At 40.7% G+C, this 12,968-nt stretch overlaps 1 protein-coding gene across 1 annotated transcript; it reads left to right on the top strand.

Annotated features, from left to right (window-relative positions):
* Nucleotides 1–8,407: 8,407 nt before the first annotated feature.
* On the top strand, nucleotides 8,408–11,692 carry LOC110054200 (uncharacterized). The gene is made up of 2 exons (XM_020760555.2): nucleotides 8,408–8,579; nucleotides 9,485–11,692. Exon 2 carries the CDS (start codon nucleotides 9,522–9,524, stop codon nucleotides 10,797–10,799), a length of 1,278 nt encoding a protein of 425 aa, XP_020616214.1. The 5' UTR covers nucleotides 8,408–8,579; nucleotides 9,485–9,521; the 3' UTR covers nucleotides 10,800–11,692.
* Nucleotides 11,693–12,968: the final 1,276 nt, after the last annotated feature.

Raw genomic sequence — 12,968 nt, forward strand, 5'->3', positions numbered from 1 at the left:
GCTAATAACTGAAAAACGAGCTCGGTGACCCCAATTATATATCATGTTATTTTGATTCTCATGATAAGATGCAACTTTTGGCCAAGTTTTAAAAAATTCTGTCCAGGAGGTTCAGAGCCAACTTAACTTTTTTGAAATTTAATTAGGCTCTGAACCCACAACAGACAGAACTTTTTTAGAACCTTGCCAAAAGTTGCATCTTAGCTTATCACAATTCGATAATAAAAAATGGGGGTCAGGGAACTCGATTTTGAGTTATACGGCTCGGGCGTAGACAAACTTCAAGCTACATGGAGTCGACGAATTCGTAGACTAGTCATCAGTGACACTATTTACATTTTAAGTATAGGTAATCATACGGTTTTTCTCGTTCAATTTGGAGTTAATTTGCACTTGGGAGTTTTTCAAAAAGCTGAAATTGCACGAGCCGCTTCGGCGAGTGTAATTTCAGCTTTTTGAAAAACTCCCAAGTGCAAATTAACTCCAAATTGAACGAGAAAAACCGTATGATTACTTATTAATAATATAAACATGAAAAAATTCGCGCGGAGGAAGTGCTGGAAGAACTTTCTTGAAGCCATTTTTTCTCATTTGAGAAAACTTTTTTCAAAGTTCCAGCACAAAATTCTCGTCATCATTTTACGTGATACCATTTTCTTAGAAAAGTTCCTATTGTCTTTCAGTCAATCATAATCCAGAATTTCGATTTGTAATTTGCACTGGTGTTACACTTTTTTCACTGGTGTTACACTTTTTTCACTGGTGTTACACTTGAACTGCACTGCTCTTAGCCAATCAGAATCGAGTAATTTTTTCATGTGTATTATTATAATAATAACAATAAAGAGTAATAAAAACTCATATCAAGTGCATATAACAAGCAAGTATTTTTAATATTCATTTCTCCTCGCGTTCTACCCGACTGTGTGTTTAAACTTAGACATTGTACGTCGCTAACACTGAAACACAGTCATAATAACGGAGCCCCATACCCATATAGGAAAGAAAAGGAAACCCATAAATTGATTTTCTCATGGTTATCATGACTAGCGGTATTGCTCGTGGAGTGGGCGCGTACGCACGACAACGGCGACGACGACGCAGTCGCGCAGTCGCTTCAGATAATAAGTTGACAGAGACAAGCACCCTCGGTTTGTAGCGTCCCTCTGATATTGGACATCCAGGATTATAAAAGTTAACCGTAGTATAATTTTTTCTTGTATGCAACTGTGTTTTTCACTGCTTTTGTTTTTTGTATTTTGAGGACCTTGAGATTATTCAAACTCAAAACAGACGGCCAAACAACATAAATTGAAAACCTCACCGTAAAGTTACAAAACTCAAATTAAAATTCTCGCTTATCCTGGGTTAGCTTAATCGGGCTTTGAACAACCCGGCCAAGGGGCGCTTCTTTTTTTAGGCTTGGCTAAATCTTTATAAAACATTGTTTTTGTCACGTGAGAAGCTGAACATGCCTCTTTTCTTGCCATTTGAGTTGTTCCTAAGTTGCTACTATTTCAATCGATCAGGGCGAACGTGACCAGGAACATACCAAAGGGCATACTAGCACAATAGCACAAGCTCCTCTTTTATGCTCAAATACGTCCTTAAAAGCATATGGTTATTGGACTGTATAATCTGGAACCTTACATTTACCAGTGTTCATGCTAATCTCTCACAAAGTTGTCAAAAGAAAACTTGCTCCAGTAACTCTAAGTCTGGGGTTATGTCCTAAAAATTTGGATGAGCGTTACCAAAGCTGGATTGTTTTGGTCAAACGCACTGATGGTGATCGAACGCAACTAAGTCGTGGAACGTGCCTTCACATGACGTCACGGCAGCCACATTGGTGTCCGACGGCACGTTGGTGTACCAGACCAATCCTGTGGGAGTTGAACCCTTATGTGGCCACTAGGCACGTCGGAGTGAAAAAACTCTATAGTTTTGTGTTCTTTTCATGCTCTGGTTATGTTTCGAGGTTCTTGGGGACACTGATCATAAATGATTCTGCAGTGCAACGATTCGCCGCCTTATTGCCCTTGCAGCATTTTATTTTGATTATAACAGAATATCTGCAATTTTAGATTTGTGCGTTATATTTCCTTTAAAATGCCTGCCATGGCATGACAGCAATACAACTTTTTAATCTAAGGCAATAAAATCTAAAAGCGTGTTGTGTGTTGAGAACCGCACAGAACAATATCTGGACCTGCTGTCGGATATCTTTTATTGCCAATTTATCGTAAAAAGACAAGCAAAAAAAGAGCCAAAACAATAACTAAAATGGCTGCGACCTTGTTCAAGGATCATTTATTTACCTTGAGTTTTATGTTATGTCAATTTCTTGTCACGACTCAGGTTTCCTGAGATGGAAAGAAGCTGTTTATTTTGTCAAGACAGTTTCATTCCAAGACCGCGATTATTTTTGGTTAACTTTTTATGCTGACGTCTTTTTTAATTTTAGACACCTCATGACTTTGCGTTGTCCCTCTCATTTAATGCAAATTTTTAACACCGTACGTAAAACTTAAAGAACAAAGGATTTTCGTCCATGGAGATTAAGGTTATTGTATTCGCCTGATACCTTCATCATTTCACTTTTAAAATATAGCTCTAATTTGCAACGGCTTACTGAACGAAATAAATCGCCCTTTCTTGAGAAAATAGCGTAACTAATCGACCAGAAAAACATTAACCTCTGCTTGATGCAATATTACGCAAGACGGAGTAGGTAATTAAAGTGGATTTCCATCTATCAGGTCGTGCACTCGGAAAACTTTGATTTGTTTTGCCGTTCAATTACGTCGTTTGTGTTCCACGGTTTACCAAAGTAACGGTTGTATTAGATCACACATACAATAGCTTTTGTGTGTGGCTCGTTAACAGAGCGCTTTAATGAACTATCTTGCTTTGTGTTCCAAAATTATACTTGAAAATGCCAGCGTCAGAAGTGGGCGAGATGTAGCGAATTGATAAACAAATATTGAAATGCTGACGGAGTTGTAAGATACGTTTTCCGCATGCAAGAGGCAGAGTTTCCCGACGACGGTGTGAGCGAAATGCCAGCCTCAAGTGCCATGGTTAATTCACCTCAGTTTAACAGTGTTTTGGAACAAATGGGTGATTTTGGAGAGAAGATTCACGACGGAATAAAGAAGAAAGCTACCACTACATGTATGTGGAAGTCAATGCCGTTGATCGAGGTGACATGCTTTGATGACGAGGCCTACAACAAGAAAATACAAAACGAGTTGGAAAATGCACCTGCTACGGAAACGAACGAAGCTACGACTGCGAACGAAGCGTTGATAATTGGACATTCAGTGGCACAGCCAAACAATGAAAGAGAAGTGAACTCGGGCGATAACGGCAACGACGAAGATGAATCTGTAAAAGCCAGTTCATGTGTGGAGCGAAATTCCTGGGTTGAAAACAACACAGATGGAATCCAATCAAAAAAGACCAATGCTCCAAGAAAATGCTCAAAAGGATTTGTAGCCAGTTCTCCACAAAGTTCAAACAGAACGACTAACCAAACAAAGGTTGAAATCAACGACATAGAGACGAAGAGGCAAGTCGCCGGTCCAGAAGAACTGAAAAGTTCTGAACCGCCAAAGACCCCAAGGAAACCCGATTTCCGCCAGTCAGAAGTCTTGGCAAGTCCTTCCGCCCGAAGACGAAGATACACCGTTTGCTCTTTTCTTAGTGACAATGGCAGTTCTAATGAGCCTCAAAACAATTCAGTACTGAATAATAGAAAGGGAAGTGTACCGGTACCGGTAGTCGCAGCACAAAATGCTCCTCGCTCGCCAAAACTGGGGGAGAGAAACCTTTCGTCGGAGATCTTGAACGGTAGAAAGAAGCCAGAGCGAATCGATTTATCATTTAAATTGGATTCGTTGGCAAATGACTCGCAACAGTCCAAAGAATTTAGAAAACGATCGCGAACATACGAAGGGAAAACTCAAAACCCAAGGCGAGCTACATCAGCACTCAAACGATCTTCTTCCGAAGAACATTATCTCCCAGACGGAGATTTCCGAATACATCACGATAATCGCCGACTTGCTAACGGAAATCCCTCTCCCGGTGTTGGAAAATCACCGAGAGAAACTTTCCAAGCACAAGAGTCAAAGGACTCCCTAGAGATCTCCGAGAGTGGTTTATCTTCACTAAAGGATGCCGGAATTGTTTCACGCACTGATAATCGTTCGCTCTCAACTAGACGAGTATCCACGTCAATATTACACGGCCACAACTCAGCTTCGAAAGGTTTCAGTGAAAAGCAACCTTTGTCTCAACTGGATATCACCCAGCGTTTGAATCTATCTCCTCCACGCAGTCGCAGAGTTGACACTCCCAAGCCGTTACAAGACGACAAACAATCGCACTTGGGTGTCAGTACGAGCCCCACTCGCAGAAAATCTGAAACTGATTTGCGCAAGCTTGTATCTGAAGAAGAAGGAGAAGCGGAAAAACAAAGACAACTTTGTTTGACGACTCCTCCACGCACACGCAGAGGGAGCGACTCAAAGTCCGGGGAGAAGAAGACTTCTCTTGGTGTCAGCGGTAAGCTATCGTTAAGCAGGTCGGAAACTGATCTTCGTACACTTGTGTCCGATGAGGAACGCGCAGACGCGAGAAGACCAAGTCTGGCATCACCACAACGCGTGCGTAAACTAAACTCTTCTAAACTGCTGACAACTGTAGAGGCGTTGTGTTCGCCCTCAAGTCCAGTGTCTCCTCGTTTAGAACGCAAAATATATTTAGCAGCCGCCAAGCCAGCCGCACGGCTGCCCATAAGGGCTAAAGTCAGAAATGACTTGGCAGCCTCGTCTCAGATTATAATTGACCAAGCGGAGAAGGAACTGGACCAATGCAGTGAGCGTTTACCACATATCTCAATGGAAGAAGTGATGAAAAGCTGGCACACCGATAGCAGGCATTGGAATGTGGTGTCAAGTTTAGTTAAGCAGAATTCAGACTGCGCTTCTAAAACAAACATGGAAACGGTAAAAAACTGTAGATACATCAGAGACGGTGTGCTGAAGAAGAAAAAAAATTCTCATTAGGAGATGCTTGCGGACACTTACAAGCTCAGCTGGCCACAAACAAAATCTCCATGTTGACCTAGCAAAAGTAGACACCTTTTCAAGAAAGTGTTCACATTTTCTGCTGTATGTCCAGCTATCAGACTGAATCTTCTTTGATTAGTAACAATTGTTAAATTAGACGTAAACGCGATAAACTCAGTTAAACATATTTTTACATCCTATAGACCCATGCGAACAGAGATACCTTCCTTCTTTGTTAGCAGGATTTGTAAATAGCTGATTAAATTCTTGATAACTAATTCCACAACATGTATTGTAAATTTACAGTAGCTATGTGAAAATTAACAATCTTAGGTCACGCGGGTCGAGGCTTTACAGTTACCGCTTCGGCCACGTCCAATGAAGTTGAGCGTGAGTCAGTGTAAAAAGATTTTAGTTTCCTGATTGGGTCGTGACGTCATGTCAGGAAATCGCGCTAGTTCACGTCACTGTTGTTTCAGCAATGGTGAGGAATTGAACAGCTTTGTTGGCGAAGTACTGCCGTCGTCAAGCATGGGAAGAAGACCATATTCGTATTCTCGGTATGAGACTGGAACTAGCTTGCAACTGAGGCAAATGCAAATAACATTAAGGTAATTCCCCTGAAATAAAACTGCCAATAGATTTTTGTTCAAACTTTGTCCACTGAGTATTTATCATATGAGAACTTTAATTATGAAATAAAAAAAGGGGGGTGCCCATGCTCGTTAAGGAGCAGTGAGGCATTAAAAATGTTCTATCTGAGCATTATTTGATGCTTATTACAAGAAAGCATTCCGAGTTATTATAAACTCCTTGTGAGCCCAGACTCATGAAAACACGCCTCAAACTACAGTCAATACTTGTGTCGGACACAAATAAACTTTTTAAGTTTGATTTTGACAGACAGCTGAATCCTTGTTAAAATATTGGACCAAATTGCTTGCCACGGCTATCAAACTGCAAAATAGAAAAACATGACTACAGTGCAGCTGCTATTTTCCTTATTTATTCAATTTTCAACAATAGTAATCAGATCAGTCTTTTCTCACGCAAAGCTAATGATAAGTTGATTAAAATCACTGGAAAAAAATTTGGGGTGCCCGAGCTCGTTAGTGAGCTATAGCCATTTTTCAACTGACAGAACCCGATATCAAGGCAAATCCGCCATGTTTTCAATGTGCGCGTGCACGAACGCGCGCTAATGACGCCATAAATTATGCGCAGTAAGGATGCGCAATGCAAATGTGAGGAATCACCTTAAGACGGATTCCGCTCAGAGTTCGAGCAATAAGTGCAAAAATTATTTACTAAAAATCTACTCATAGCGCGGTAACTTTTGGAATGCTACTTAAAACAGCTCATTTTAGTTCGTTTCTCTACTAGTGACCCCGCGATTAAATTCTCAAGCATTCTCGAGAAAGTTAATGTCAAGCCTCGTAAGAATGCTGAGAGGACCCATGCCCGTGTGTTACTGTGTTTTCAACTAACGCGAAACGTCTGTTTTAATTGAAATATGGATAAATTCAAGTTCAATTTTCCCTCACGGGGTCAGCTTGAGGTTTTTTTTGGTAGTTAAATTTTTGCCATTATTGATCGAATATTTGCGAAAGCCTTCTTTATGTCTTTTTAATGATATTCCCCCGCATGGCAAGAGCCTCCATTGCAAGCTAGTTCCAGTCCAATACCGAGAATACGAATATGTATGGGTTATTGACCAAGTGTGAGGGCAAGATTGCTGGATATTGGCCAAGTTCATTTGTTTGCGTGTCTATGGACCGAGACGGAGTCGAGGTCCATAAACTCGCAAAAAAAGAACGTGGCCAATATCCAGGCATCTTGACCGAACAAGCTTGGTCAATAAAGGATTTATTATATGGCTTTAATTTCGCGGAAATTTTTCTTGCGGGTCATGGCGGGTAGTCCCGAGCGGGCAAGATAGCTCCATCTTGCCCGCTCGGGTAGCCAATCACAGCGCAGGATTTGATTCATCTTGCCCGCTCACGGAGCTAGCCATACAATAAGGTCCGTTAAAAGCACGAAGCTTAGAGACGCTGCTAAAGTGACGTTATTGGTCACCAATCTTTCATTACGCGGTCAACTTCTTTGGGCGCGTCCGAAGCGAAAACTTTAAAGCTCGATTTTATGGCGAAAAAGCTTCGGAATCTAAATGTTTTCATTAGAATACTTTTTCTTACATGTTATAGAGAAACAAAACCACAAAAACCCTTGTGGCCGTTTAGACACTTCTAACGCTAACTTCAAATCCGTTCTAAAACTGGTCAGCACTTATCAATGATCATGATTTTAAGTTACAGTGGAAAGCACGTTGTTCAACCTTTAAGATTTTAGTCACAAAAACAAAACAAAAACAAAACAAAACAACAACAACAACAAAAAAATGAGGAGAATGATTGCTTACGGCATGGATCGAGCGAGTGCTGCCATCTTGGATTCAGAGAACTGCGAAGGCTTGGGGAGAAGAGGACGACAAAGCAATATCTTGGGGGGAGGGTGGGGTATGGTTGAATGTGGGCCCATGTTCAACCAGGATAAAACGTCATGTGAGGTTTTAATTTTCTTGTAGGGAGTGTTTTTCACTGCTAATAGTTGTAGAGTCAGGCATAAGCCAAAGTCAAAACTGAAGGACAAAAAATATAAAAAGAAAAATTTTCGGAAAACATACAAAAATAGAATCTAAATTCATGCTAATGTTATGTTTCGACTTCTTTCTAACACAAAAATATGTTTTCTTATTATTTAAGGCAAGGACTTATAGCATAACGAGTTTGAACTGGAAATGCGCTCGCGGAGCGCGCTTTTTAGCCTTTTTGTATCTTAGTTTTATTGTTTGTCACTTTGCAATTAATGCAAATTTGCAACATTGAATAATTATTACGCCTATTTCTCCTCTCGCTTTGAATGCATAGGCCATGGTCTGGGTACTGCAAGTATGTAAACTTCATCTGCAACATTCCAGTTCAATATAGCTAGCCATGACTAGCCTTAACCACTTTTGAAGTTAACGTTAGACATGTTGCAGTCTTCGTCATGCGTCACGGTCTGCGGCGTCGATGCGATCTTTCTGTTCACTCTCTTCACGATGTCTTTTATGGTCACGTCGCAACTGCGGTATTTACTTTTCTACTGAAGCGCATTACCTACTTTCTATTCAGATCTATTCAGCTCAAAAAGAAATGAAATTGATCACCCTTCAAGCGGCTTCCTTTTGTTTACCCACAAGTCGCTGGAACAAACAAATGCCGCTTATGTGTTTTTAGATGCCAACAATACGATATTTTAATTTCCCTTCTAATTAATGCTGCACCCATCCTGTGGTTCCACTCATCAACGAATGAAGCCGGATTGATCAGTCGCTTTGAAAAACTTGTTCATTTAAAACGTTGCGAGCGTGTGTCGAGTTCACCAAGTGAAACCTTTGTTGCAGATTTAAGGAGATAAAACAAGAATAATTGCAGCTGAACTCCTGCAAGAGAACACGACTAGGTAAGTTTTACAACTTAACAGTTTTGATAATTCTTTTCTCAGTTTCCCTGTCGTTTCTTTGGCGCAAAATGTAAATAGCGTTATTTTCTTTTCATTGCATTCGCCTCTCCGATTTTCTTTTAATTTCCCTCTTCTTCGCTAAGAAATCCATTCAAAGACTACTTGAAAAGGTTTCTTTTTTCGTTCACTATAAAACGTAATGAAGGGTAGACGAGTACTGAACTTTAAATTTTTTGAATTGAACACGAGTGTGCCGAAAATTCAACAAAATTGCAATGTCATAATTTAAATAATCAGCTTCAGGGAAAACCAAACGAGGGTAAATGAATGTCACGGTCTGTATAAATAAAGCAGGCAAACGTGATAGGAATTTTCAGAAGTTTGCAAAGTTTTTGTTCAGCTGACAGTGGGAAATTTACGATTTCTTGTATGGGTTCTGGAATTTCTCTGGCGAAATTAACTTCTTTTGAATTGGTTGCTGCGTTATTATTATCTCAAGTTTATTATTTATTACTCTATCTTCTGGCAAGAATCGTTTGTTGACTACAAGTATTGTATCAATATTTGGATTTTTCTTTCAATTTGGGCGACGCCCGCTGACGTGCAAAAAACTTACCATAGTGTTGACAGAATGTTGCTCATTCTGTCACGTGCTGTGTGACTGAAAAAGGTTGCGGAAACATCGGAAACATTCGAGAATGTGCGTGGATTACGAATTCTTATATCTTGAGATCATTTCTTCTAAAAATAAAACAAACTATGATACGACATAAACAGTCATATTGCAAAAGCCACCAGAACAACGAAACACGCCTTCCATCCAGGATCACCGAACTGACTCAGTGTTCTTTTCAATTTTACGAGATTACCTTCGCTAGCTCATACCGTCTTTGTTATTGTTTCAGCACATACAGTACCGCTTGAATTCATCTGTTGTATAAGATGAGCGTCACCTATGAGAATTCATTAATGAAGCCGCTTATTTCTCTAACATCGCCGCAGGAAACCAATGTAAAAACACTATTTTTTCCCTCGATGGGAGAAGTAGCCGACAAGGGATCAGCGGGTTCACTTGAAGAACTTTTACAAGGCGATACAAAGACCAGTAACGCTGAAGTCACAGACTCAAAACGCCGCGTCAAAACAGCAGTCTTAACTCGCGTGAAACCAAATCACCGGCAAATTGACCCGGGTCATTTTTACATGGATCACTTCGTGTCAAACAAAGAAAATCGGGATTATTATTACGATCGCAACGTCACTACAGGCAAGCTTCCCGCACGACATAACACGGCGCATGTTTTGGAACACGTTTCGACGGTTTCAGGGAACATGTCTGGGAGCAGAACGCAAATAAAGAAGGGAAGAGAAATTGGGTCTTTACAAGGAAAGAGCCAAAGTGAAAAACAGTCCTTTTCAAGCGCGAGAACCACACGCGACAAGAAATCGGGCGTGACTTTACGATCTGACAAGGTGAACATCACAGTTCACGATTTGCGCTTTACGAAGTTGACACCGAAAGAACCATTGCCAAGACATTCTGTCTTCAGTAAAGAAGTAAGCAAAGCTACAGTTGTTAAACCAGAGGAGAAGAAATCAAGACCTGATTCCTTGCCTAACGTCGAACAGAATCTAAATCAACCTCTTTTACATATAGGGGAGAACAGTAATCGTGAAGCCCGCACTTGGCGACTTTCGCCTCGCTCTTTGTTGGAACAGATAAATGAGGAATCTCCTAGTCGACCCTCTACGAAGGATACAAAGAGAGGGATGAGTCGTAGTGGCACCAAGCCTAAAGGGTTAGGAACCAAACTTTCAACTCCAGTGGACAGAACGAGAAGTCCTGGCAAAGCGGTCTCCCCGAATGTGTCTTCTGCGCGCAAGAAAAACGACAAATCGCCAAAAGGGTCTAGTGTAGGGGATAGGGTTCAAGAGATGGCGCTGCCTAAAGTGACCATTAACGAAGTATTACAGTCGTGGAATATCGGCCCTCAGCGTACCAGATCATCAAGTCTTGCAGCAAAAGACCCAATGGAATTTTTACGAAAAGACCGCTCGCTATCGGATCCGAAAAACAGACCGAGTACTTACGAAGAACTCCGAAGTTGTCGATATTTACGAACTGACAAAGACGATGCAGATGTTCACGGTAGACTCTGTTCTTGTAATTCTTGTGAGCATGGCGAAGGGCTAAGGAACACGCCATACTTGAACTCATAGGGCGCATATAAATGTATCAACTTGAGTGACCGCGTTACAGTCACGAGACGATCAAACAAACAATAAACTAATGAAGCAACATTACTGAACTAAAGTAGCTCTTTTGTTCTGTATAGTAATATCTGAATATAATTGGCCGTTGTGTTGACCACGATCAATATTTGCCAGTTGCGTGTAAGGCATGCACCATTGTTAATCGCGCATAAACAGTTTTGTTCGGGATTTTTGTCATGGAAGTGTTTGGAAATGGAACAGGGATTGTGCAGAGAGTATTTTAATCACTTTTCAATTCAGGTATGTCTCACTTGATCGACTTGATCAGAGATACAATAAAAAAGGACCGTTTTGGCATAATTATATTATGTTAAAACACAGGCATAGACAAGTCGCACTTATGTGAGCACAAACATGTTAGTTTAGTCACGAATCGTCGGTATTATATTATTAAACGGTTTTGTCGACACACTTATGTGAGATGGCCGACGAAAATTGCAATACCTTGTTGATAAGTTCTAAGCGGAAATTTGAGTAATATTTCCATGACTAGCCAGTTGTCGACGTTTTTTCGACGAGCTCTTTCATGGTTAGAAAAATTAAATCGTGACTCCTAAAAAAACACCCACCCACTGAGTCGCTTGACTGCGTTGTTTTTGGCAAAGTGACCGTCATTTCAACGAGAGGAAGTGATATTTGTAAAGTTCTTTACAAGTATAGAACAATTCGAATGTAAATAATCTATAAATATCTAGATCCAAATAGTTGTATTCATAAACTGTTTATTTTCCGGTGATACATACCGGCTTAAACAAAGAAAGTTACTGTATGTAATTGAAGTTGTTGTTAAGTTAAGACAAAAACGTTTAAGATTAATTAAGTGATTATTTCCACATTCATTGCGTGCCAACTGATGCGTTTTAATTTTAGATTTCTCCTACGCGGAAGTTGTTTCCAAAATTATTTAGAAAACACCTTTAGTGCACCCTGTTGCTTTAATGCTTTGAAAATCCTTGATTTGACAGGGCTCAACACATCAGTGACTGTCATCTGACGGAAATTTGAAAAATAAATTGTGACGACTGTAAAGGCAATTATCGTTTAGCCCACGCAATTTCCTTTTTTTTTTTGACGTATATTTATTGGACTAATAGGTGTTTGAACATTCATGATTGGATTCCTATTACACACGGCTGACTTTACGAGCAGAAATGGCGTCGGGCAAAACGTGGACATCACCAGGTTCTTTCATGCTGGTTTGAGGACGTTCTTATGCTTCAGCACTGACTCCTCCCATTATATGTCTAATAGGATATTTTAAAACATTTTTTTTTTATGATAACTATAAACTGAGTCCAGGGGCTTTGCCATCAACACGGAAATTCTTGCCCCGGAAATTCTTGAAAGATAACCATCCTCCTTGGAGAACCTTCAAACCATCCATAGAAAATTAGCCTCCTACAGTACCCAGACCTTCCTTGGACTCGTTACGCGATGAAGAAGCAGAAGGATAATGCGGCAAACTCAAAGACATTTTGCCAGGGAGGTAGCGTTAAGATATCGTTGGCCCTCAGGATATGATACACCTTTTCCATCAACCGTATACCACGTAGATCAGAAGAGTCAAATCGCGTGACTTTCCTGGTGGCATTCACAGCCTCCATTTATTAAATAATCACGCAACGTTTTGTGATGATCGAAAATAGAAGCTTCCATTAGCTGACGTCAGACCTGCGGTATAAAATTTAGTCTCTCTGTTTACAAAGAGAGATGGTTCAGGCGCGGCCGGTCCTAGCAAGCAGGTTACCGTAGCAAGCGTGTTACCCTAACACTCACACATTTCCTCTTTTTTTCTTCGTCGTGTTTACAAAGCAGCTAGGGTTACCCGGGTACGCGGGTTACCCTATCTGCGTGCTAAGGCTACCCTGGCAGGCGGGTTCACTTTTTCCCTTGTAAACACTCCAGGTAGGGTTAACTCGCCCACCTGGGTTAAATTTCTACTTGTTTCCAGACCCTTTGAGTGTAACCGTTCATTTAAAAGTTGTCCCGGGTTGTAGGATTACCCTAGCTGTGAAATTTTTCTTGTAAACCCGGGCTATCTTTTGCCCTCCAGCTAGGGTTAGCTCGCTTGCTAGGGAAACCTCCCTCCTTGTAAACCTATAAAGAGGAAATCTC

Source organism: Orbicella faveolata, unplaced genomic scaffold (genome assembly GCF_042242905.1).
Source record: "Orbicella faveolata isolate gen_17 unplaced genomic scaffold, um_ofav_v1 contig_1, whole genome shotgun sequence".
In the NCBI taxonomy this organism is placed as follows: domain Eukaryota; kingdom Metazoa; phylum Cnidaria; class Anthozoa; order Scleractinia; family Merulinidae; genus Orbicella; species Orbicella faveolata.